General features: G+C 47.7%; 1 protein-coding gene and 1 long non-coding RNA gene across 6 annotated transcripts in view; one reads left to right on the top strand and one right to left on the bottom strand.

Moving 5' to 3' along the window:
* LOC120373535 overlaps window positions 1-5,920 on the bottom strand; it is a 30,837-nt gene extending 24,917 nt beyond the window's left edge. The window contains exons 1-2 of one of the 3 annotated variants that reach the window (XR_005585574.1): window positions 5,314-5,920; window positions 3,178-3,244 (exon numbers count right to left, since the gene is read on the bottom strand). This is a non-coding gene — a long non-coding RNA (uncharacterized LOC120373535). Of the gene's footprint in view, window positions 1-1,199; window positions 1,577-3,177; window positions 3,245-3,647; window positions 3,697-5,313 lie in introns of those variants that run through there. The other 2 variants (XR_005585573.1, XR_005585575.1) reach the window with 2 other exon arrangements.
* Window positions 785-21,552, top strand: AMZ1 (archaelysin family metallopeptidase 1). Of its 3 annotated transcripts, none has more exons than XM_039492096.1 (8): window positions 785-1,269; window positions 7,928-8,046; window positions 8,558-8,891; window positions 9,591-9,758; window positions 10,696-10,824; window positions 12,819-12,982; window positions 15,109-15,285; window positions 20,814-21,552. In XM_039492096.1, exons 3-8 carry the CDS (start codon window positions 8,588-8,590, stop codon window positions 21,378-21,380), a joined length of 1,509 nt encoding a protein of 502 aa, XP_039348030.1. In that variant the 5' UTR covers window positions 785-1,269; window positions 7,928-8,046; window positions 8,558-8,587; the 3' UTR covers window positions 21,381-21,552. The 3 variants fall into 3 exon arrangements, with proteins under 3 accessions (XP_039348030.1, XP_039348032.1, XP_039348031.1); XM_039492098.1 differs by lacking the exon at window positions 20,814-21,552 and adding an exon at window positions 18,094-18,482; XM_039492097.1 differs by lacking the exon at window positions 20,814-21,552 and adding an exon at window positions 17,076-17,303.
* The last annotated feature ends 5,585 nt before the right edge of the window (window positions 21,553-27,137 follow it).

Genomic DNA, 27,137 nt, shown 5'->3' on the forward strand with positions numbered 1-27,137 from the left:
GGGGGTCAGCGTCCTGGAGAATAAAGCAAGAAACAAAGGAAATGAGATCAATTTCTCTAACGTAAGTAACATTTTCTAGAACAGCTATTAACTGACTCAGTGTTCCTGGTGTAAAATAATTCACAGGGACAGAGCGAAGCCCCCAGTCCACGTGGGACACAGGATGGGAACGGCACAGTGTATATTAGAGCCAAATGCAAACACCAGCTTTCACACTCCTGATCTTGTGATATGCTGCAGAACCAAGTATGCAGAGCGCTGGTCTCCAGGCAGATGTGGCTTTATTAATTTCTCATTAGAAGATGACATTCAAGAGGGCTTTAGTACTCCTGGGCATCATCACATGGCTCAGCCCCAGGCTCATTCAGGCACACGACTTCTTTGCTCTCATCCATCCCCCAATCCCTGAGCTACACACACGACTAGCCATCGGGGCTAGGGCAGAATTGAGACTATCCACCCTGGGCATGGTCAATGCCATCCCAGCCTAGAGCCCTTACCTGAAAGCCTCCTCCCTGAGGCTAAGAGGAGACATTGCTTTCCCTACACTGTTCCACCAAACCTCTTCCCCCATCATCTGGGCTGACACCTCCCTGGGCTGAGAACAGCCAGGGCACTGCTCTTCCACAGCATGGGATCCTGGGATGTCCTGGAATGACTATCCCACAATGACTATCCCTTCCAGGGGTTTGTAATTGATCCTCAATTAGTATGTCCTTTGAGAGGCAAAAGTGATCAAAGCAAAGTCCCTCCCCCCACTCCCCCGCCTGATGGAAACGCTCTTCTGACGCACCACAGAGCCGAGCCAGAACTCCCGAGGATCCCCGTGGTCGTGTCAGACCCCATAGACTGACGCCAGGCCGTCTAAACGGCACCCCTTAACCGCAGCAGCGCCGGTGTGACCAGACCCTGCCCTGGGCTCGGAGCCTTCGGAGCTGGCATCGCTGCAGACACGTGCTCCGGGAACCCGAACCGCAGGGAGAGACATTCACCCCGCCACCCGCTTTGGGAATCTCCCGTGCGCGGGTGCCCTGGGTGCGGGGGGAGGGGGGGCGCTTCGTGGCCGGCCAACGCGGCCCGTTTCCTCCCCGGGAAGGCGCAGATCCCCCGCCCCCCGGTCTCGCAGCACCAGCTCTCCACGGACCCCCCCGCCCCAGAACAGACGTCACGAGTCCTGGAGCCTCCCCGTCCCCACTCACCCAGCGCGTGTCTCTCGCCTCCGCTCCGGCCCAGCCGCTGCAGACCCGGCGCCGACCGCTGCTCCCCCGGGTAAGTCCCGCTCCTGCAAAGCGGCGCCCCGGGCGTCCCCGCCTGCAGCCCGGGATCCAGCGGCGCGGGCCGCCCCTCGGAGACAGATAACGGGGAGGGAGAGACGGTGCGGCCGAGGGGAAATGCAGCCACCCCTGCGGGGGATTAACGCCGGCGCGCCCGTGCTGCAGCGCAGGGGAACACATGCCGGTGTGCAGAATAGCGAGCTCACGCCCCTCGTGGGGAGAGCAGGTCCCTAACTGCCCTGAGCGGGACCCCTCTGCCCCGAGGGGCTGGCGCTGCCACTGCAGGCTGCTCTCCACCCCTGGGTCCCTTCTGGGGCTCCGCCTGGTGCCGGAGAGTCTATGCCGCCGGTGTCTCCTTTCCGGCCGGAGCTCCCCCCAGGGTGGGAATGCAGCCTGCAAGGGAGTCCCGGGCAGCCGCACTGCCTGCCTGGGCTCCAGGGGCTGGAGGCTGCTGCCGGAATGTTCCTGCAACAGCTGTTCAGGAAGGCGGGATTAGGATCCCGGTGTAGCCCAGGCGCCCTGCCCTGCTACCTTGGTCTCCGAATGGCCAGGGAGCTGCTGCAAGGGATGTGCTCCCCGTGCCTGGCTGCTAGCACAGGGGTGGGGCAGCCCTACGGCTTAATTTGTGCCAGAGCTGAGCCCCTGTCCCTGGAGGCTTGGCAGTTCATGGCCCCAGCACCTCCGGGCTTGGCAGCAGTTATGAATGTAAAAAAATGGCTGGACCACCAGCACCTCTTTCATTACAAGGGAAGCGCTGAGCAATAAATTCCAGAATAGGAGTCAGATACATGGAGGCGGTAACATTGAGGAGCCCTGAACCCCAGCATGAATCAAAGCAAATGCTAGCCCCTTGTCATCAAAACAAGGACGTGCTTTTACATTTTCAGTTTATTTAAAATAATTCTTTGAAGATATGCCTTATCAACTATGCTTAAGGGATTTTATGCAAGAAAAATGCAGTCCAGTGCTTAGAGCACCAAGTTAGATGAGATCTGGGATTTTATTCCCAGGTATGCCACTGGCTATGTGGCTTTAGGCAAGTCACAGCAAGTTGGTGTGCCTCAGAGTCCTAATTTGCAAAATTGGTAAAATAACTCAGCTTGATGCAATAAGCAAGGTATAGTTTAATGTTTGTAAAATACTTTGGGCATCAGTGCAATGCATCTGTATTTAAATAAAAATGAAATATTACCATAACAACTGTCAAAGGGATAAGTCAGAGTACAGATGTGTATGTTAAACCATTATGATAACACTGCAATTTTATTTAAACTTTTAAAACATTCAGGAAACTACTAGGGGCCGTCTGTAGAAGCATTAGGTCTATCTACACATGTTTAGAGAAGACTAAGGTGCCCTGAGCGGTGAATGGTGGTACTTCAGCAAGATTTTTCTATTTAAAAAGGTTCTGTTAGATGATCTGGTGTGTGTGCATATTTGGTTATCAGTTGCATGTGAAATAGTGGCATAGTTTGCTATGGGACAGGGGATTGCTCTTGTCCCCTGACTTTTCACAGCTCTATATGCTCTACCGTGTCTTCCAATCCCCTCCTGACTTTGCAGGATGTAACACACAAAACATTCTATCCATTGACAACTTTGCCCCTCTCCTAGTTTTGACACCCTGATATGAAGTAGCCAACAGTATCTCCTATAGGAACAAGGAAGGGAGAATGCAGCCACACCACCATATATACACACACAGTAGCATTTTCAAAAGCACAGAAGTGACTTAGGCACTGTTGAAGGTGTTACCCATACACATTAAAATGAGCACCGGAAGAAATAGCCTATTAAAAACTGAATGAAATGACCTACTCACCAGTTCTTTTGGTGACTATTTGGTCCAACACTATATAAAATACTAACAGAGACAGTAAGTCCCACATTTCATTCATCCTACCTGCTGGAGGGTTGTGAGGCTGTAATTAATGTCGGTAAAATATTTTGAGCTCAGCAGACGGAAGGTGCTATAGAAGAGGGCAAAGAATTATTATAACATGATCCATCGGGAAACAGAACGTATAAAACCCTTGAGAGAGAAGAATGAAGTTAGGGTAATGGATCTGCTTAATACATATTAATACCCGAAGGAGTCTGTGTTGGAATCCACCCTTTTCTCCTTTTCAATAAATAAAACAAAAGCAAGGGGCTCCCCGTGAAACCGTTCAACCTTATCTGTATCTTTAGGCACCTAAATACCATTACAAATCTAGCCCTTAATCCTGCAAACCTTTACTCATGAGTTATTTCTTTGACTTCAATGCAGCTAGCTGCATGAGATGATTCAGTAAGGACTTGGAGGATTCCCTCCCCCATGCAATAATAAAGCAGACCAATAACAGGTACAATGCGACCGGTAAATTGTCTTACCAGTAATGCATATGTATGCATGGGAAACCCTCTCAGCGATGGGAATGACTCCTGCCAGGGAGACTAAATGAAGCATCTGTTTCAAGGTGACAAACATTTGTAATGTCTCCAGGAAAATAAGTCTGAGCAGAATCAGGTGGTAACTGTGGGGACAGGACTCTTTAATCTACTCTTATGGCATGAAGCACACAAGGCCCTGCACCTTCAGTAGTCATTTACCCCAGTGCAAAGTGGGTGTAAAACAACAGTCCTGATTGGGTGGTACTTTCCATTGAGACAGTAATGATGAGTTGGGCCCGGGTGCATTTTATTTTCTCCTTGAGCAGAGGAGCCTGATCTTGCAAGGTGCTGAGCACCATCAATTTCTTCTGAAGCCAGTGGGAGTAGTAGGTCTTCACTACCCCTCAAGATTGAACCCGGCAAAAAGTTTGTACTCCTTTGACCTCAACAGCTAGGCCCACTCAGGGCACGATGCATCAGCCTAAGCTCGGGAGTATGTGTAGGCAAATACCACTGGGGCCAGGGGAATGCAAATTTTGTTTGCATGAGGGTTAAACACCCTGGCTTCTCTTAGTGCTCTCCCTTCCTCTCACAGACCTTGACTCTCCTATACATCAAGAGTTCAGCCTCTTAGTCAAAAAGTCTTTTTCAATACATGTCAACAAATTGAGCAAATTGCCTTCGGCCTTGCATCTCCCTTTGTACTGGAAATAAGAGGATGATCTGAAAGCAGCAGTAGCAAGCACTGATTGCAGATCTCGGGAAGGGACCTACTGAGTGATTAGAGCATTTGCTGATAATTAGCTAATGTTCTTTATATGCACTCTGGCGTTTTCATTTAGGTTGATAGGCTATGAATTTTCTGCACTAGGACTACTTATTTACAGTAGAGCACCTAATTTAACCAATTAATCAGTTTTAACAGACTCAGCTAGCATCCCTCAGACATTCAAAGTGCCTAGTTAAATTAATTCACCTCTAAACACTTCACAGAAATTCAGAGGGGAAGAAACAAAATCCCAAAGATCCCTTCTCTGAATCTGAAATCCATAGTGTGTATGAAAGTGAGCAGAACAATGTATAAAAGAAACAGCTTAGATGGTGGTTTTTAAGTGACCTAAACCCAGCTTAGGGCTAGATCATGGAAAGTGCTGAGCAAATCCCATGGGTGCTGGGCATTTTTTCTCCCACCAGACCAACATTACATATAATCTGTTCAGCCAGGGCCCAATCCTGTCTCCTCTCAGTACTTGTGCTGTTTTATTCTACATATGTTCTCAATTATGCCGTTACTGTCACCTCCAAAACACATCTATCCTAGGGAGAAATGTCAATATATTGAGAATAATTTACAGAATTAGAACAAGAATAATTCATAAGTAATTGTCAATTACAGGGAATAATTTATAGGTAGCTGATTTACAAAGAGAATAATTTATGAGCAGCTGAATTGCATGTAGAACCATTTATGGATAACTGTCAGCTCTGGAGGGAATATAATGACTATACCCAACTGAGAGATGAAGCTGTATTTTTAGGGAGCTTTCCTGGGGAAAATATCAGCCATTAGAACAAAGTTCAAGTCACGAACTCCCCAGTAAAAGTAGTTGTATAATATGTACAATATGGTGTGAAGACCTGAGGTACCAACAAAAGCCACACTTACACCACAAACAGCTAATGTTCTTCTCAGAAGGTCCCATCTTGTGGCATCTGCTCATCCAGATAGCAGTGCCTAGGCTGGAGTCTTACAGCTCATCTTACAGCTCCTGTAAGACTTCTTCAGTGCTCCAAGTCTTTGCTGGTCTGGAGCGTGAGAGATGAAAAGCCAAAGCCTTTGGTTCTATGTGTGTGTATATCTCTAGGCAACCGTCAATCCACTGGATCAGGGCGTGCACGTCAGAGGTCTAGTTAGGTGCCTGATGAATCTGCTTATGGCTGACAAGCAGAGTTTGAGAGTGACAGCTTGTTACAAGTTTCACAAATCCATGTGTTGTCTGAAATGGAGACCAAGTTTGTAGCATGCTGCTCTTTTTTTCTTGCTTTGCTTCCATCCTCTGGATCAAAGCCGCTTCATGTTGAGCTGCACCCAGTGCCAGATGTTCCCTCCAGATTGGATGGGTTTGTGCGTGCTCCTCCCAGCTTTCTACATTGATGTTGAACGACTTCATATCATTTTTGCGCACACAGTCGTATCACCATATAGGGCGACTCCGCTTTCTAGAGCCGTCATGAATCTCTGTACAAAATATTCTTGGGAGATATGGTCTCCTCCTATTCTCCCAACATGATCGAGCCATTGCAACTTCCTCTTCTTAATAGTGGTTTCTAAGTGTGTCAGTGCTGCACGCTCCAGCACCTCTGTGCTTGGTATTTGTCTTCCCACTTTATTTTCAAGTTCTTGCGCAGGCATCTCACATGGAAGCTGTTCAGTCTCCTGATGTGCCTAGAGTACGTAGTCCCGTGTTTCTGAACCAGAGAGCAGGGATGCCAGCACGCAAAACTCATAGATTTGCATCTTCACCTTGGTCAATAGTTTGCAGCAAGTGGGATGCTTTTCTAAAAGATCTTCTCTAGGAATTATGTTGGGGAAGTTCAATGGCCTGTGTTATACAGGAAGTCGGACTAGATGATCACAATGGTCTCTTCCGCCCATGGAATCTATGGATCCATCCCTTGGCAGATCCAGAGGGCTGGGCACAGTGTTGTAGATGGTTTCTGAATGTAAAGCTTTGATTGGAGTAGGCCCCCACTGCCTCCCTCCGTACTACTGTGCCCTGTGCAATCCAAGGCATTGGGGCTGTTGGAATCCGAGGCTTGCAGACACAAAGAGATACTGCTCATCCTTTGCCCTCTCTGGAGCTCTCCTTTTCAGCCTCAGGAAGGCCACATGGAATGAGTCACTGTTAATGCTTGTTTACACACGTTAGTCTTTCCAAAGGTTACTTGTTTAGTTGTAAAGCATGTAGGACATACAGAAAAGTATATAAATCGTATATAAAATTTGGCCCATGGTATTTATTAACAATTAATGAATTATTGTTAGCGCTACCCTATAGGGCCTCACGCTAACTCCACAGAAATACGGCTGCAGGTGCCATTATCTAGCTGTACACATGGAGGTGGTGTTGCATTTGCAAGAGTCAGTTTCCTGGTGCAGCACTCTTGGCTGGGATGCTGTATTCCCTGTGCTGCAGACATGCCAAGATGTTTATCACGGTCTTGTCTCCTGCATTTCAGAGACACAAGCTTTGGAAAACTGAGCTGTGTGTTCTGCTGGTTTCCTCTTCATGGACAGGCTGTTGGCATCTATCCCCAGCATTCCTCAGTTTTCCTTGACATGGTTTCACAGCTGTCAAGGAAATGCTTCTCTTTTCTGTTTGAATATTTTCATTCTGTTGTGTCCAGCCGACTGGGCAGCTCCTTGAACCAAGGACTCAGGAGGAAGACTCCCAACTGTGAGCTATGTTGACCACGTTTGCACTGCATGGCTATTTCCACAGCACTGACAAAGGCCCAAAGTCATTTCCCAGCATGCCCTGGGCTCAGTGTAAATTATAGAATTATAGACTTTAAGGTCAGAAGGGACCATTATGATCATCTAGTCTGACCTCCTGCACAATGCAGGCCACAGAATCTCACTCACCCACTTCTGTATCAAACCTGTGTCTGAGCCATTGAAGTCCTCAAATCATGGTTTAAAGACTTCAAGGTGCAGAGAACCTTCCAGCAAGTGGCCCGTGTCCCATGCTGCAGAGGAAGGCGAAAACCCCCCAGGGCCTCTGCCAATCTGCCCTGGAGGAAAATTCCTTCCCAACCCCAAATATGGCGATCAGTTAAACCCTGAGCATGTGGGCAAGACTCATCAGCCAGACACCCAGGAAAGAATTCTCTGTAGTAACTCAGATCCCACCTCATCTAACATCCCATCACAGGCCATTGGGCATATTTACCGCTAGTAGTCAAAGACGAATTAATTGACAAAATTAGAATATCCCATTATACCATCCCTCCATAAACTTATCAAGCTTAGTCTTGAAGCCAGATATGTCTTTTGCCCCCACTACTCATTCAGTTCCAAACTTCTTGGCCATTTCCTCTCTACACATTACTTTTACATTCACAAAATCTACCTATGTATCTGTTTTAATTGTATTTAATGAGTATTGGGTTCAATAACCACTAATTTAAGGAGTCCCATCTGGGATGGATAGTCTTGGACAGCATAGCTGAAGTCAACATACTTAGATCTGTTTACCGCGGTGTCTTCGCTGTGGTAGGTTGACTGCTGATGCTTCCCTGTCATCTCCGCCAACGCTTCTAACTCCAGTGGAATACCGGAGTCAACGGGAGAGCGCTCGGTGGTCAATTTACCCCCGCTGGATTGATCGCTCCGCAGGTAAGTCTAGACATGCCCCCAGCGAGGAACCTGGAAATAACGTAGTATTCTGGGAATATCATGCCTTTCGGCTGCAGGCTTTGATTTGCAGGGTGTTTACCTCCTTGTAACGTTTACTGCATTGCATGAAGGTGCTCAGACATTACAGAGATGGGGCCCTGTAAGTATCTAGCTAGATGGCTATGGATAAAGCAAATGAATGCCTTACTGTTAGTGTAAAAAGCTGCTAGAGGAAGCTATCGGTAGTGGGCTCTCAGAACCCAGGAACTGTGTTATACGTTCTTGCCTGCCATCCACTGGTTCATTATCTATTAACTATTTACATATAGATAAACACAGAGTACTCCTGTAACAAATATTACCACAAAGGTATAGGACTCCAAACCAGCAGCACCACAGAACTCTGAGCACCCAGTGATCTCAGCTGAAATCGTTAGGCAGATTTACCCAAGTGCAAATCCCCAGGTCCCCTGTGAGACTAAATGCTGATGATTTGATTCACTTTCTACAGGCAGTGCCACAGCCCCAGGGCCTGTCAGCAATGTTGCAGTGCAGACATGCTCAGGAATTCAGCTTTGGGCCCCGAGCTCTGAAGGACGCACTCATCTCTACCAACCCTGCCCTCCAGGAGCTCTATGCCAAAGCCTTCTCCAGCGCAGAGAAACTTTTCCTCTCCGAAGCATACAACCCTCAGAGGACACTCTTCTGTACTCTATTGATCAGGACTGCCTTCGACTGGCTCCTCAGCCATCCTGATGCCCCTGAGGACTTCGAGACCTTCTATCACTCCATGTTAACGAAGAAGCAGAGTTTCTGCCAGAAGCACATATACCTGCAGCCGATAGGTAACGCAGGCCAAGAGCCACAGCTTCTTTGATGTGGGACACCTTTAAAGAAACGGGAGTTAGTTTTTTTTTAAACATTGTCAACACTCCATCGTTACCTCAGCCTCGTCTGTCCAAGGGCTGAGACTGTGAATGGCCAATGCCACAGCAAGGCCTTTTTGGACAACCTTTACATTTGGGTAACCTGCGAGTGATCATGCATAGTGGTGCTAAGGGCTGCCTTCGATCCACAGTAAAGAGCCATTGCTGACAACTGGCGATTGGGTCCCACCCCAAGGGCATTATGTGCCCTTGGGAGCGGTTTCTCCATGTATAACTGGAAAGAAATACATACAAAATGGTGAACTAAGAAAGTGATCCCAGAGATACGCCCCCACACACGGCTAAGCTCTCTGCCTGGCCTGCCTGCCCCCAAATGACTTCCTGGACACCCCACATAGAGCTAACTTCTTTCAGTGGCCTGCCCTGTAAATGACTAGACAGATACTCCCCACAGCACCTAATCCCCTAAGCAGCCTGTCCCTGAGAAACACCCCCCAGTCTGAATGACTAGCTGCAGAGAGACCTGGCAGCCGCCCTGAAAGACCCTTGCAGAGCTAACCCCTTACCATACCTTTGACTAGCCCTAGAGAAATCCCTTAAGACATTTTGACCTGCCCCTGTCATACAAGTAACTGACATCGATGCTTCTGCTCTTAGATCTAATTGAAGAGCCTGCTGGGATCTCGCTGCTGGATTCCCTCAGAAGCTGCCTAGAGTCTTTCTTCTTGGGCCTTCGTGTCAAGTGCCTTCCCTCTGTTCCCATCTCCTCCATCCGCTGCTGCCATCGACAGAGCCAGGATTCAGACAGAGTTCAGCTCCACACAGGTAAGGAGGGATAAGAGCGGAGCCAGCAGAGAAGCCCGTCTGGCACACTGGCTCATGACAGTCTCGGCCCACATCCGCTCCCTTAGGAAATGCCTGTGATCTCACTTCTCTGCCTACACAGAGGAGGAAGGGAGGGAAGAGGGAGAAATCCTGTTTCCATGGAAAACCCAGCTTTTGGGACTGCAAACCACCACAGTAACTAACCAGGAGGGCAGTGCTCATCATACTTTTTCCTCTAGGTTTTTATTTTTCATAGTTTTTAATCTGTAAAGTCAGTTTTGCAAGGTAAAAGCTGCTGCTCACCTTCCCTCAGAGAAGGTAACGTGCTTTTAGATTTCGTTCTGTTTGACTATTTTATGTCATTCCCTCATTTGTTGCCTAAAGCCAAATTAAATGAATGCCTGGGGTGGGTTAATGCACTAGCCTTTCACATGAGGAAATGGGAGTTCAAATAGCAGTTAGGTCTCAGGTGCAATGGGTTTGCTGGTTGCCAGGCTAGTGTTGCGTGACCATTGGTCCACAATGCAAGACTGCCACGCTGCTTGGTACAGCTGGCAGTGCATGCTCCGGAAAGGCCCAGTGCTGGAACAGTAGGGCTGTTGCAGGTCAGGGCTGAGGTGCCCACAGGGAAATTCTGTGCTCTGACCCATCCTTCCTTTCTTTCATGTGGCTTGGCACAGGATTCACTCATTGTCTCTTTGTCCTTAGAAATCCCTTTTAGCTTTATTCAGTGCAGCAGCATCTCTAGGGAAGCCAGGTCTACTGGTGCTCAGAGTAGAGGGAATGGGTGATAAAGAGCAAGGAAGAGGACCACCCCCTTCACCCTGGATATTGAGTTCAGCACCTCCACCAGCTTGTGGCTTGGACTCCAAGTTCCATCCCAGGGACAGTAGAAATGGGGGACTGGATTTTTACCTTCTCTCTCCCCTTTATCCAGATGGGATCCTGACCTTCTTGAAGAACAACAAGCCTCCAGATGCCCTGTGCGTCCTTGGACTCACTCTCTTGGACCTGTACCCTTGTGAGACTTGGAGTTTCACCTTTGGCAAATTCCTGCCAGGACAAGGTGCAAGTGACATCCCGTATTCTTCCCATGCGGGGAATGAACAAGAAAGCGCTTTACCTTAAACCACTGCTTGGAAGGCAGAGTAGCCAGGTCCTCCCCCACAACTTCAATCAACACCCCAGTCGTAGGAAACAGGATTTCCCAATGTAAGGCATGGGAGCTCAGGGCTCAAAGCCACCAAGAGGCTGTTGGTCCAGGCAGGGAAGGCTGACTAGCTACAAGCTGGTGGCTAAACAGTAATAAGTCACCAGGACCAGCTGGTATTCACCCAAGAGTTCTAAACGAACTCAAATGTGAAATTGCAGGACTACTAACTGTCATCTGTACCCTATCATTTAAATCAGCTTCTGTACCAAATGACTGGAGGATAGCTAATGTGACGCCAATTTTTAAAAAGGGCTCCAGAAGTGACCCCGGCAATTACAGGCCAGTAAGGCTGACTTCAGTACCGGGAAAACTGGTTGAAACTATAGTAAAGAACAAAGTCAGACACATAGATGAACATAATTTGTTGGGGAAGAGTCAACATGGTTTTTGTAAAGGGAAATCATGCCACACCAATCTACTAGAATTCTTTGAGGGGGTCAACAAGCATGTGGACAAGGGAGATCCAGTGGATATAGTGTGTTTAGATTTTCAGAAAGCCTTTGACAAAGTCCCTCACCAAAGGCTCTTAAGCAAAGTAAGCTCTCATGGGGTAAGAGGGAAGGTTCTTTCATGGATTGCTAACTGGTTAAAAAGATAGGAAACAAAGGGTAGGAATATATGCTCAGTTTTCAGAATGGAGAGAGGTAAATAGTGGTGTCTTCCAGGGGTCTGTACTGGGCCCAGTCCTATACAAAAATGATCTGGAAAAAGGGGTAGACAGTGAGGTGGCAAAATGTGCAGATGATACAAAACTACTCAAGATAGTTAAGTCCCAGGCAGACTGCAAAGAGCTACGAAAGGATCTCAAAACTGGGTGACTGGGAAACAAAATGGCAGATGAAATTCAGTGTTGATAAATTCAAAGTAGTGCACATTGGAAAACATAATCCCAACTATACATATAAAATGATGGGGTCTAAATTAGCTGTGACCACTCAAGAAAGATCTTGGAGTCATTGTGGATAGTTTTCTGAAAACATCCACTCAGTGCGCAGAGGCAGTCAAAAAAGCGAACAGATTGTTGGGAATCATTAAGAAAGAAATAGATAAAACAGAAAATATCATATTGCCTCTGTATAAATCCACGGTACACCCACATCTTGAATACTGTGTGCGGATGTGGTCGCCTCATCTCAAAAAAGATTATTGGACTTGGAAAAGGTTCAGAAAAGGGCAACAAAAATGAGTGGGGTATGGAACAGCTGCCATAAGAGGAGAGATTAATAAGATGACTAAAGGGGGATATGATAGAGGTCTATAAAATCATGACTGATTGGTGGTGTGGAGGAAGTAAATAAGGAAGTGTTGTTTACTCCTTCTCATAACACAAGAACTAGGGCCCACCAAATGAAATAGGCAGCAGGTTTAAAACAAACAAAGGAAGTATTTTTTCACAGTGCACAGTCAACCTGTGGAACTCCTTGCCAGAGGATGTTGTGAAGGCCAAGACTAACAGGGTTCAAAAAAGAACTAGATAGATTCATGGAGGATAGGTCCATCAATGGCTATTAGCCAGGATGGGCAGGGATGGTGTCCCTAGCCTCTGTTTGCCAGAAGCGGGGAATGGGCAACAGGGGATGGATCACTTGATGATTACCTGTTCTGTTCATTCCCTCTGGGGCATCTGGCATTGGCCACTGTCAGAAGACCAGATACTGGGCTAGATGGACCTTTGGTCTAACCCAGAATGGCCGTTCTTATGTTCTTAAGCCTTTAGGGGAGCACATAATCCCACATTCAGTGCAGTAGAGGGTGAAGGGCTATTTTGGATGAAGCTAAGGCAGTTTCCCATCATGGGGCCTAAGGCTAAGAGGACCTGTCTCACTTTTATTTGTCTCTTTCTGTAGAAGTGGGTGTCTGCAGCTTTGCCAGGTTTTCTGGCAGTTTCCCCCAGCCAGGCTGCACCACCTTAAATCCAGCTACCAGGCGAGAGGAGCTGCGCGAGGTCACCGAGAAGGCCCGAGACCGGCCGTTGCTGTTCAGTGTGCTGGAGATGGTTCAGTGTTGCAAGGTGCGGTTAGCAACCTACACAGAAGCCAATGTCCTGCAATGTGGGGGTTATGTGACAGCAGCTTGTGACAGTTCCCTGAAAGAGGAGTGACACCAACCTAGCAAAAGCCATTGAAAGTTCCAGCAACGTTCCTATGCTCACATAACACTTTACACCTTCAAAGCACTGCTTGAACATTCCCCACAACACCCCTGCAAGAGAAGTCTAGTAGTTAGAGCAGGAGCTGGGACTCCTGGGTTGTAGCCCGGGCTCTGGGAGGGAATTGGGTCTTATCTCCATTTTACAGATAGGGAGAGGTCACGCGATTTGCCTTACTTCACTCTGCAAGTGTGTGGCAGAGCTGGGATTAGGAACCAAGTCATTTTTGGCTCCCAGTCTCATGCTCAAGACACTAGACGGTACTGCCTGGCCGGCAGTAGGTGGATGAATGGGTAATACCTTCTCCATCCCCGAGTCGTCGTTCGTAGTCTGGTAGTCTATTCACAGGCAGCGTAGCAGAGTTGCGTATCCAACGTTGTGATGGATGCAGGAGGCAAGGTGTATGCAATTGCATCTCCCTCCAGTGGCTGGTGTCCACAGCGGAGGAAAACCTGGCGCTAATCCCTGCCAGACCTGCCTGTGAGAGCTCATCAGAAAGAGCCCGAGAAAAGTTTACACATATCTCTATAGGCAAATATGTTCATAATCCCCATAGGCATCTCCACTCCAGTGTTCCCTCTGAGACATCTCCTATGCTCTCCCCAGCTGCGCTTCTGGCATGTGGTATTTCCTCACAGGGGTGGCCTGTGAGCAATAGTAGCAGCTCCTGCTGCTGCAGGGCTGGCTCCCTCCCTCTCTGCTTCCCCAGCTGGCACTTGGCATTCCCTGCCCTGGGCTCCTTCCCTAGCTCCCTATGGATCAGATTGGGAGAGAGAGGCAGCCTGACCGGATGGCAGGGGAAGGAGAGAGACTCTCAGTCATCAACATCTTTCATGCTGGACAACTGCCCAGGAAGTTGAAAGCAGCAGAGGCTGTCCAGAAGCTGGAAGGCTGGGAATTAAGTGGGTCTGGTACTAGCTCAGGGCAGCTAACTCAAATTGTATTAGCCTGGGCTGTGGCACGGAAGGACCCAGGTTCTGTCTCTGGTAATAACTTGGGGTGGGCATTGTTACAGATGTGGGTCTCTTAACTGTTCCCCTCCTGCCCCCAGTGGAACAGTATGTGTCCCTCAGAGACCAATGGCACAAGTCACACCTCCCCTTGAAGGAGAAGGTGATGCAAGTGGCTCCCTAGTGTTCCTGGGACTATGACTCGGGCTGTACCAAATTCACAATCCATTTTCATCAATTACACAATCATAGGGTTTTAAGGAACCTATGTTTCGGATTTAAATAGCTGAAATCATGAAATTTCACAGTGTTGTAATTGTAGGGGTCCTGACTCAAAAAGGAGTTGGGGCAGGGGAAAGGGGGTGTCGCAAGGTTATTGTGTGTGTGTGTGTGGGGGGGGGTTGTGGTCCTGCTACCCTTACTTCTGCGCTGCTGCTGGCCGAGGCGCTGCCTTCAGAGCTGGACTCCCAGCCAGCAGCTGCCCAGCTCTGCAGGCAGCACAGAAGTAAGGGTGGCAATACCGTGACCCCCCCTAAAATAACCTTGTGACCCCCCTGCAACTCCATTTTGGGTCAGGACCCCCAATGAGAAATGCTGATCTCCCTTGTGAAATCTCTGTAGTACAGGATAAAAGCACATAAGACCAGATTTCAGTCCCGGACGTGTTTTTCATGGCTGTGGATTTGGTAGTGCCCTACCTATGCCTGTGTGCCACCTAAAGGATCTTCTCTCAGCTCCTTACTAAAACATCCTCCAAACTCTCCCTTCTCAGCCCATGCATGGACATTGCCTCTAGGGACAGTCTGGGATTCAGGGTACTGAGTTCCCCTCTCGCCCCAGAAAAGGGTCATCCCTCTATGTCAGGGTTGGAGTGCATTAGTGGAAAAGTCTGTCGCATGTCCATGATTGAACAAACAAGGAGCTTGGATTCCTCTTTCACCTCCCTGAACGAGGCAGGATTGAGCAAGAGGAGGTTGTGGTGAAAGTTTGGTTGGTTGGTTGGTTTTTAACAACAAAGCGACTTTGTTTTCCTGAAAGGTTACGTGTCATGAGATCTGCCACCTGATTGGCCTGGGGAACTGCAGATGGCTACAATGCATCATGCAAGGCGTGCTGAGTTTGGACGAAGCATTGCTGCGGCCCCCGGAGCCCTGCCCAGTTTGCCTCAGGAAACTGCAATACGTTGCGGGCTTCAAACTCATCGAGCGCTACAGGGTGAGAGACGGACCGCTGAGCCCTCTTGGGGCAAAGGGGTAAAGCAAGACGTTCTCCAGCCAGGTAGCCCATCTGCGGATCACACCTCTGGCTGCCATGTTAAAGTAAGGGCCGGACTTAGAAATACACAGAGCTCTCTCCTGGCATTTGGCACGAGTTACAAAGATATTTAACACAAGATCCAAAATAGAGAGGGTGGGTATCCCGTACACATTCACTGTGACTAATTCTTAGCACTTTAAACACAATCTCCAAAGCTCTTTGCAAACAATAATATTACAACACCCGAGCACAAAACTATTCTCCCCATTTTACTAATGAGAAAATAGAGGCAAAGGGAAAGGGACACGAGCAATGTGAGGAGTGTGGTTAGCGTGTGGAAGTTCCTGGGTCCCAGTCCTCTGCTCAGACAGTGCTGTGTGACAGCAGGGTTTCCTGGCCCATCAAGGAAATGCTAATAGCACAACTAGCTTTAGATGCCATCACTGCCCCTTAATGCTGGAAATAGTATCTCCCTTGAATAGCTAAAGCGCTGGACTCTAGTCTTAGGACAGGTGTATTACGTAAAGCATCAAAATAAGCAAGCCTACAACTCATGCTAAATGCCCCATCTTCTACATGATTTTATTAGTTCCCTAGCACATGCATCATCTTCAGAGACTGGATTTTTCCAGGCTTGCCTATTTTAAACTTCGGTGCATTGAATGGTCACCTTGTATAAAGTTAGCTGTGCCGTTCCAGGAAGTTTTCTAGGTTCTTTTCTCCCCTGCCCCAAGTTCTCGTTCAGCTTGGAAGTCAGACACATTCACACGGAAGGACTTCACCATGCTTTGGGGAGAACACACTACCCGGTTGTGCTGCCAGTCACTGAGATGGCGAGGCTAGAACTAGGGCTCTTCATCTAGATCTTGGGCCATCTGCTCTACATCCAGAACTGAGCGGTCCTCAGACCCGGCCTCTCTGGGCTGCTGCTAACACAAGCCAGAGCAACACTAGCAGCCAAGTGCCCTCTGCAAGGCAGAGAAACACAATCTGAATTAAATGTTTCCATACCTGGTTTCCCTCCGCACCCGTTTCATTGCCGTAACTACTGTAATTAACTCAGCTTCCCCGCAGCCACCCTGAAAGAAACCCCGAAAAAGAGGAGCCAGCTCGCTCCTCCCCCACTACTGACACAACTGCCTCCAGGACAATAAAGACGCCACTTGAGTCGACTACATGCAGGGCTATATAGTGGAGTTGTGATAATATCCATAAGGGGCTTATAGGGCCAGCATCAATGCAGTATCTAAGTGCCTAGAAAGACAGGTTAAATGGCTAACATGACAGCAGAGGGCACTGAGCCTATGGAGGCAAAATCATACCAGAAAGCAAAGTTGCTTGCAAAGCACATTCTGAGAGGCCAGGGCTATCCAATGCCCTGCATTTGCAATCAGCTTTACCTTGAGTTATTGCTTCTTCCAGTTGAGGAACCAATCTCCCTAAATTGCACAACAGCCCAGATCAGAAGCAATATGGCTAATGCCTGGCACAAAGCTGTGCCTTCCCCATATCAGATAATGCTGCCAAGGCCAGAAACGGCAGCACGGGCCACGGGCAGAAGGGGCAGCAGGTGGAGGTAGGCAATCTTTCCGTAAGAGGATGAACTCTGCAGTTAATTGATTTGAGTTTGCACTCAAATACGCTCTATTTTGACATCAGCCAGGGTTTGTTTTATCTTGACCAATTTAGAGCAAAAAAAAAAGTCCAGGCTGCACTTAAGTAACACAAAGTTTCCCTGTTTCCCTTAGTGCGTCACAAGCTGTTCTGCGTGGCGAACATCCCCCTGCAACATTTCCCTTCAAAACTCTAGTATAGAAGAGAAACTGAATAGCGACTAACTCTGGGGCACTGAGTCTCAGAGCCTGAGACTACAGATTCGGGCTTGCGCAATGACACTAAAAATAGCCATGTAGATGTTCCTGCTCATGCTGGAGCCTGAGCTCTGAAACGCAGGGTGGGGGTAGGTTTCAGAGAACTAAGCAGGAACGTCTATGCTACTATTTTTAGTGCCGTAGCGCAAGCCCCTGCCTGTAGCCCCGGCCTGAGAGAGACACTGCTGCGGGCATTTCCGTGTAGCCAGACCCTAAGGGCTTGCTCGGGCTAGCTGGAGTGAGAGCAGTCACACGGCAAAACACTCAAGTCTCTGCAGCCCCACTGCATTAGCACCCTGCTGGGCCAGTTCACAGGGCTGTCTCCAGGCATCAGCACAGCAAGCAGGTGCTTGGGGCGGCCGAGAGGAAGGGGTGGCACGTCCGGGTCTTCAGCGGCGGGTCCCTCAGTCCCTCTCAGAGGGAAGGACCTGCCGCCGAATTGCTGCCGAAGAATGAAGTGGTGCGGTAAACCTGCTGCCGAAGTGCCGCCGAATGCGGCTTTTGGGGTTTTTTTGGCCGCTTTGGGCGGCAAAAACGCTGGAGCCGGCCCTGCCAGCTAGCTCAAGTTTAAAGCACCAACTCAAGCTAGAGATGGGCGTGCAAACAGGAGCTGGGTCGGGCAATGCTCGAGTTACAGTTCGAGCTAACACTGCAGCAAAGATGAGCCCTAACTTACTGCTCGGCCAGCCCCAGCCGTTGGGAAGAGAATTGGTTAATAAGACCCATTAATGGATTAATGATGCTCAGATTGGGGTGTGGCAGGACTTGGCTTGAAGCAGGGGATATCCCTGTCTCTGTGGAGTTCATTCCCTCCCTGGCTGATGTAAATCAGTCCTGCTAGGGCTGACTTCTCTCCAGTTCACTATGAAAGATATTTTTCCTTTCCCCCCTTCAGAATGCAGCAAATGGCAGTTAATTGCAGATGATGACACCCCAGCAGTCCCTTAGGCAGAGGCTTTATTCTCTCTGCCCTCTGCAAATCGCTCAGTTCCAGTTTTCTCACCTATAATCATCATCACCAGGTCAAACTGCTCCTGCCTAGCCTACTGTGCACTGATGGAGATGCCACTGCTGCGGACGAGGACAGGCTGACCCTGTACTAAACTCTGAGTAGCACTGTTCCCTTGTAATGTCAAAAAGTGGACTTCAAGCAGTGCTCAAGTGCATGCTGAGCAGGCAGACCAGCTGCCTTCCCAGGGCCGTGGATTTCACAGGCTCCTGCAGATAAGCGTGTGCATCATGCCCCCAACTGGCTAAGCAGCAGAATAGAAAAATGAAGCTAAAACCACACAAACCCTTAAATAGCTTGTTTAAAATGCACCACAGAGTCTGAAAGATAGAAAAAGGATTCCACTCCCCCCGGCCCCCATGACAGGGATTTCAGGGACAACTCTTCCCTCTTCTTGACTTGAAATGAGCAAGACCTTAGAGCTGGTTGAATTTTCCTGTAAAAAAGATAATAATGCAGATTTGGCAACACCAAAGCATTTTGTAACTTCATATCAGTTTCACCTAATCAAAATGTTTCATTGACATTTTTGAAATTCTAAGTTATTTTTGGTTCTAAATGACCGAGTTTTGAATTTCCTTCAATTTGATATAAAAATCAAAAAGGTTTTAAAATGATCAGGATCAAAAGTACATGTTTTGATTTGTCAAAACAAAATGTCTCTGTTAATCTGAAGTTAATTGTTTCCCCTACTTTTTGGTTTGCCAATTTAAAACAAAAATTTAGTTGTCAGGTAGACCCAAAACGTCCCCCCCTCTCCCCCCTCGAATTACCTGCGAACAGAAACATCCCTTATTCACACATCTCTACCCAACATCTGTGTGTGGATGTCCTGGCTTCAGCTATCTTTTTGTTTGGATACATGTTTCCCCCCCTCAGGTGGTTTTAGACTGAGTGGTTCTGATTATTCTGGAGTTTCACTGATGTCTTAAAGAGCCATGATAAAATCCAGGGTGTAGCTGCAGCTTTCAGACAGCATCACTGCCCCTCCCTCCACTCTGGCCCCTCTGCAGGCTCTGATGCATGGTCTGTTGAACACGTGCATGGGTGGTCGGGGTGTGTGCACAGCTGGCTTTAACTGTATAATTGTGATCACAGCAAGGCGGAAAGAAAGTCTTCCCTTGGCATTTTTTCTTGGCTATAGGGGATCTCAACTGTTCAGATGCATCCCTGTACACACTCCCGGCTTGAAGTGGTTCCCATTATCTACACAGGGTTTACAGTTTGGATCAATGGCTCTCAGCACCCTCACTATACAAATTGTTCCCGCACCCTGGCCTGTACAAAACTTTTTGCCAGGGCTTCACACAGAGACTGAAATAGGGAACATGGCTGCCTTGCCTCCACCCACTCAACTTGGTCTCCGTATTGCTTCTGTCACTGGCCTGGGGAAAGAAGGCAATTATAGAAGAGGGAATGGAAAGTTCTGGCAAGGGACCTCTGCAAATGCTGATAAGGCCTGGAGACTTAGCCAGAGTGCAACACTGATGCCCTCTGCTGGACCATGCACAGCACCATCCTCACTAGGAGCAGAAAGCACAGTACACTCACATAATTCATACATTAACTGCCAGCCCCATGCTAATATTTTCTAACTGCTACCACTGTATTTGCTTGAGGAAGTGTATCGCTTTGCAGAGATACCAGCTGGGGAGTAACAGAAAACAAAGGTAAAATACATCAGTATGTGAGAAGATAGGAGTGGGGGATGTGAACACTAAGGAACAAAAAGAATCAACATGTATGCCAGCTAAATAGACAAGGAGACCAAATTTTATCAGTTGGCAACTGTCAAGTGCTTTGATGAATTCCCAAAAGCCTAAGGAAAGTGTGCCAGAAGCAAGCAGCTGTTTGACATATTACAGCATGAAACATTTCTGAGATTTCCTTTTAAAATATTATTTTCTATTAATTCTTTCCTAGAGCCCAGCCTTTCCTTATATGTATTTCAAGTGAAGAGATGAAGAGCTGCTCTTGAGGCTGAAAATGCATGCTAAATAGGAATGAACGTGTTCGGGAAACAAGACTCCTTAGCTTTGCCTCAGGAGCATTTATATTAACGTAACCTAACTTCCTCTAGAGAGATGGCACTTGTTTTTGTGTTGCCTTTACACAGATTATATGGCACACAGATTCTTGCAGCAGGGGTAACACCAGGGGAGTACACAGCTACTTCTCTACCATCATCTGTAAGGTACTCATGCGGAGTTTAGTCCCAGTCTTTTCTAGCAGCAATGACTGCAAGGAATGGTGCAGAACCACAGGCTGTGAAAGCATTTTTAAGTATTCCAGGCCCAGTTTCACCTGAATGATATTTGGATGCTAGAAATGTTATTCTATTCTTGTTACTGTACGGTCAAGATTTTAAAAGGTGCCTAGTGATTTGGGATGTCTGAGTTTTGGGATGCCCAACTTGAAATGCCTAAAAGGGGCCCAGTTTTTAGAGTGGGTGCTCAGCACCTCCTGGAAATCACACGCCTTTAAAGTGTCTTACAAACACCCCAGAATTGAGGGACCTGAGATTACTTGGCACTTTTGAAAATCGTGGCCAACTTACATTGTTGCGCTAAGTCGCTCTAACATGAAAACCTTTTCCCTCACCACAGAAACTCTATGCTTGGATACAAACTGTATTGTCTACCTGGCCTAGTCAAGAGTCAGACCTATCAACATCAGAGGACCTCCTGCCATTCAGCTCAGACTCTGGGATGTGCTGTGAGAATGACTCTGAGCCTTTAACTTCCCTGTCTGAGCCATTGACACCAGACACTTGCAGCCAAGCCTTTTCCATTGGGCAGGAGCTGGAGCACGACCAGCAGTTTGTTTCTCCGGCTGACACGCACAGCCAGCCGCAGCTGGGCAGGACCACCAAGTCCACAGATATCATTAAAGATTATGAACTATGGCTGGAAACATGCATCGCTGCCCTGGAGAAGAACGTCTCTGAGGAGGAGCTGGCTCAAGTGGACAAAACCGTGGATGCCCTGGCTAAGTGGGAAATGTTTACAGGGCAGCTCCCCACCATGAGGAAGGATCTGCCCTTCCCCAGAGACAACGCAGGGCTCAGGAAAGTCCTGGGAGACAAATTCTCCTCCTTGCGGAGGAAACTAAATTATAGAAAACTGTCCAAAGCTGAATCTTCCCCTCATCGCTGGAGTTGGGAGGAAAACTAGCACTGGTCTGACTTGTCCTTCCGCAGTCCTTGCTCCTTTCTGGGCTGGGAAAAGCAAGCTCAGCTCATCATTTTGATTTAAGTTTTGTTACGATTGCCATGCATTTGATCCTTCTCACCAGAAGTTACTGGCTGGCTGAGAAGGAAACGAACTCCCTACTGAAATGAAAGCTGTTTCTTTTTCTGAGGTTCCGAACTTGGAATTTGTTTCAATCATTCTGGTGCTTTAAGAGCTTATATATATGAGAAATTTGCACTGGTTTAACCCAAGATGCGACTCCAGCAATGCACAAAGCCCTGTGTGGATGCTCATGTTTTGGTATAAAAGTGGCTGGGAACTGATGTTAAATCAAAACAAGCGTGTCCACATAGGAGTATGTATCAGCTTAACTAAAACTGGTTTAAAAACGGATGTAAGTTAAACCCATGCAAACTTTCCAGTATAGTCATGGCCTCAGGCTACTGAGCATTTGAGCTCTAAGCATGGAAACTGTTTCTTCATTGTGTTTTATACCAAAAGTCTATTTCCAGCCATGTCCCTGGCCCACACATTGCAGATTGCACCAAGCACAGGCGCAGAGCTGAAGCTTTCTAACCATAGCCCTGTGGAGTCCGGGTGAAAAGCAGACACGTGGTCTGGGGGAGGCAGAGTGGAACAGGGTTTAAAAGAGAACTGGATACATTCATGGAGGTTAAGTCCATTAATGACTATTAGCCAGGATGGGTAAGGAATGGTGTCCCTAGCCTCTGTTTGTCAGAGGGTGGTGATGGACAGCAGGAGAGAGATCACTTGCTCATTACCTGTTAGGTTCACTCCCTCTGGGACACCTGGCATTGGTCACTGTTGGAAGACAGGATACTGAGCTGGATGGACCTTTGGTCTGACCCAGTGTGGCCATTCTTATGTAACAGGCACAAGGGGTACAGCAAACAAGCAAGCACTAAGAACCCTTTCTGCTTATCCAACATAATCAGTGGTGTTAGCTTAAAGGGAACTATTCATTCCCCTCCCTTTTTAGCTCCAGCAGCTGAAAAGCTGCATCCCGTCCTTTCCCCAAGATCCATAAGTCTCTGCAGCACATGGGTGCCTCTACTGAGAGAAGCTGCAGCAGAGCCCGCCTTTCAGTTGCTACTACATGCAATAACTTTTCAGTTATTTCTAGCTCGGCGCTCGAGAGGCTGACAGTTTTTCAAGCCCTGTAATAGTGAGAGACATGTGCTGGCGGAGGCTGACTCTCCCCATTATGGTCTCACTCAGAATTCCAACACTGATAATACACTCATCAACTTGCAGCTTAGTGGTCAGAGTTCAGATTGTTCTGATCTAAAAATACCTTTAATTCCCAACTGTCCAAAGCAGAAAGGAAAGTAAAACTGAGTCCATTACATTCAATGTGAGGGGGTGTTTCCTACCAGGCTGGAACTTTGGGCTTTAATGAGAATACTAAACATGTCCCCTGCCCGCCCCCCCACCTACAATCTGAGATTGAGAAGGCCACAATAACCTTTGAATTCCATGGGGGAGGGTGGGAGAGAAGGGAAGGGAGGTAGGGGGGTTCAGGGGAAGACACCTGAGGAAAACTTGGGGCCTGCTAATGCAGGTGATTGCAGGAGAAAATCTATAGTATCTGACCTAAGTTAAGTTCAGTTAAAGAAAAATGTATAAAAAAATTAAAACCAGCATGATTCATACAAAGAACAATGGGGGTTCTGACTTCTAAAAGACTAATGATGTCAATTACTGGAAAGGCATTTTTTCCAGTCTGCACATCTGGAATCCATGTTATGTGAACGCTGCGCCTGCTGCCGCCACCTGCTGGCTGTCTAAATACTAAGGACATTAAAAAAAATCACTCCATTTAAGATTCTTCAGACAAGCAGAAACTTTAAAACAAATCATACTTGAACTATAAATCCATCCACTATCCCAAATCTCGGTCTAGTGTTTCTTAAATACGTGACTATTTTTAACATGAGCTTATTCCTTTTTTTGCCTCTTTATGCAGGATCAAGCAAGAGCCAAGTTATAAGGCTGAATTTAAGACAGACAGTTTCCAGAGAGATATTACTAATGCAAGATGGTGATATTGCTAGATAATCAAGTGGGGAGTGTGGCGGAGGCAGTTCTTAGCTCTGACACAATTGCAAAGGGAATACTGGAGAGGAATGGCTAAGCTGAAGTGCAGAGATATGGAAGTCTCCCATGCAGACAATGGCAAACAAAGGGAATGCATAGCTATTCCCACTCACTATCTAGGACACTCCAAAAACAGGGAGGGGCAAGAAACCTGGGGGTGGGGGGCGTGCAAAGTGGGGAGACTCTGGTTGGCTATAGACACTTTTGCTTATAGTTATTAGTAACCTGTCAACAGTATCCCTGCTTTCATGGAAGAGTTTAGACCAGGGGTCGGCAACCTTTCATCAGAAGTGGTGTGCTGAGTCTTCATTTATTCACTCTAATTTAAGGTTCTGCGTGCCAGTAATAGATTTTAACAGGGCTTTGGAGCTGTGCTCCGGCTCCGCTCCAGCTCCAGGCAAAAACCTGCAGCTCCACTGCTCCGGAGCTGCTCCGCGCTCCAGGCTCTGCTCCAAAGCCCTGCATTTTAATGTTTTTAGAAGGTCTCTTTCTATAAGTCTAAAATATATAACTAAACTATTGTTGTATGTAAAGTAAATAAGGTTTTTTAAATGTTTAAGAAGCTTCATTTATAATTAAATTAAAATGCAGAGCCCCCCGGACCGGTGGCCAAGACCCGGGCAGTGTGAGTGCCACTGAAAATCAGGTTGCGTCCCGCCTTTGGCACGTGTGCCATAGGTTGCCTACCCCTGGTTTAGATCCTCCTGCTTCATGCTCCACAATCACAGAAATGTTTGCAATAGTATAATCGCTGATATAGCAACCGCTTACCAGTTCAGAGAATCTAGGATCAACTCCAGGTAAGGACTAAAGGAGCTCTGGAACTCAGAGCTTCACACATCCACATAGACAGCTGAAGAGGATCCAGGGCCATAATGTAACTTCAGGGAGATGGATGTAAAGCTGACGCTGCTGAGCCCTCAAGCAGCTGTACAATAGGGAGAGTCTGTACAATACAGATCAGTAGACTTTTGTTCATGCAGAAGTATCACATTCCTTTGCCGCAGATTCCACTCAGCACCAGCAGATAGATGTCTAGTGAAGTCCTCTTCATCAAGGCACAGTGGTGGACAGTCTTTCCTTCCCATTAAGAGAATTTCCAGTTAACAGAAACTACTGTGACAAAGTTCCTCCTCTACCTTGGTGGGTCCTGCGCTTATTGGCGGATTGCACACCTCACAGATTCACCCTGTGGGTCGGGAAACAGCCCAGAGACCTTCCCCTCTAGTAGAAGCCACAGTCCAGGTCAATTCCTCCTGTGTTTGATCAGGAGTCGGGAGGTTTGGGGGGAACCTGGGCCCGCCCTCTACTTCGAGTTCTAGCCCAGGGCCCTGTGGACTGCAGCTGTCTAGGGTGCCTCCTGGTACAATTGCACGACAGCTACAACTCCCTTGTCTACTTCCCCAGGGCCTCCTCCCAACACCTTCTTTATCCTCACCACCGGACCTTCCTCCTGATGTCTGATAACGCTTGTACGTTTCAGTCCTCCAGCAGTATGCCTGCTCACTCTCAGCTTCTTGCACCCCTCTTGCTCCCAATTCCTCTCCTCTGGCTCCCTCTGGCCTGACTGGAGTGAGGCCTTTTATAGCATCAGAGGGGCCTTAATTAGAGTCAGGTGCTTAACTGCCTCACCTGACTCTTAGCAGGTTAATTGGAGTCAGGTGTTCTCATTAGCCCGGAGCAGCCCCTGCTCTGGTCACTCAGGGAACAGAAAACTGCTTATCCAGTGGCCAGTATATCTCCCTTTGACTACTCTGCTGTTCTCAACTGGCCTGGGTCTATCACAACTTTTATTGTAATGCTGCTAAGCAGAGAGCGCTGTGTAGCCCCGGAGTTCAGAAATTGTTATTGGTCAGACTCACGGGCAGCTTATGTGCATGGGGACAGCAACTGACAGACCAACCCGGCAGTAGCCAATGAATGCCAAAATGGGGCATGGACACTGAATGTGCGGATTGGTGATGCTTAGCACTCACATAGCAGGTTTGATTACCAAAGGTGAGCAATGTCATTATCCCCTTAGTAAAGATGGAGAAACTGAGGCACAGCACGGGGAAGTGACTGGCCAAAGGTCCTGCAGAAAGTCAGTTTCAGAGCTAGGGCACAAAGATGCCATTCTTGCCCTTTCTGTGCATCATTGCTGAGGATGGATGGATGGAAAAGGGGAGGAGCAAACAGCCAGACTATTCCAACAGTGACACAAACTGCTATTGAATTAGATGAAGGCTGCCCTGTTAAAAGGAGTTATCCTCCCCTTTAAGTAGCAGTCAGTGCTATTGAGCACACAGAGTTTTCAATTACTTCCCCCTTAAACATCTTGATTAAGGAGGTGGGAAAGACAGAGGTTACAGCTAGTAGCTGTGGATGGGGCAGGGCACAAGATGAGGGGATTTGGAGTTTGGTTTTAGGAAGTTAATTTGAAGGACTCAATCAGCAAGAGGTAGATGAGCACTTTACACACACTGTAAGCCAAGAAAATTAGTTGCAACCCACTAGTGGGGGCCACAGAGTGTTAAAAATGGGTCAGGCACATACAGAGCTCCATTGTACTGTACATAATGGGTAGGAAAGCCTGGGCCTTTTGTACTAGACAGCACTTCAGACCTCAACTGGGGAGCCTTTGCATGGGGAAGCTGCATGAGGGGCACAAAGCTTCATGACAGAGGCAGCATTCACTGATTATTTTGGCAACATCGTCCATTATATTAGGATATTGTAAGTGAAAGCACAGCACCGCTACACTAGGTTGATTTGCATTCTAACCACGGCAGAGCACTCCTATGGGTCTACGGAGCTCCCCAGGATTCCAGGGAGACCATTTACAGCGGGGTGGGTGGCTAATGAACAGAGCAAGGAGAGGGAGATTGTCATACAGGAGAAGCACTGGCTGCTATCAGAGAAGCTTAAACTGCCCAAGAGCAGAACTTTACTTCTGGGAGGTTAAGCAGCTCCCTTTCATTGCTGCTCAGTTCCCAAGCTGTGCAGGGCTCTTCTGCAGCTTAAGTAGCAGCGTAGGGCCGGCTAGCTAGCCCTATACAACTCCCTACCCCTGCAATAACAGAGCTCCATTCCTGAACTGCTTAGGAGCCCTATCTGGCAGCCTCCCTAGAAGTCTTCTCTGCTGTACTACCACCGAGAGAATATCTTGCTGTCCTGAACCAAGTCTGGAACAGCCTTGGTTACTACCTAGCCACTTTCCTTGTGGCAGCAGCTCCAGGAAGCCCCCAACTGCAGAGGCAAAGACACAAAAGGGCGTAAAATAGTGAGGGGTGGTGTGCAAGTACACACTGGAAGGGGAGAAGATGACTGCCATTTGTTCTGGATTTATGCAGTCATCCGCCCAGCTGTATCATCATGCACAAGGGGCCTCACTTCAGAAATCTTTCAAGTGACAACCCAAGAGCAGAGATTTCGAGAGTGCTTTAGAGGTGGATCAGCTAAGGTTAGCTGGTGCCACACTGAGTGTCTGAATTCAATATACTTCCTAGCCTATTACCCAAAACCTCAGTGGTGGTTCCAGTATCCGTTATGTTGATACCGATAAACACTAAAAGCAGACAGACTATTTTTAAGCCATTCTTGCCATCTCGTAAACCTATAATTCTCCATACAGCACCAATG

Source organism: Mauremys reevesii, linkage group 10, assembly GCF_016161935.1.
Source record: "Mauremys reevesii isolate NIE-2019 linkage group 10, ASM1616193v1, whole genome shotgun sequence".
Lineage (NCBI taxonomy): Eukaryota > Metazoa > Chordata > Testudines > Geoemydidae > Mauremys > Mauremys reevesii.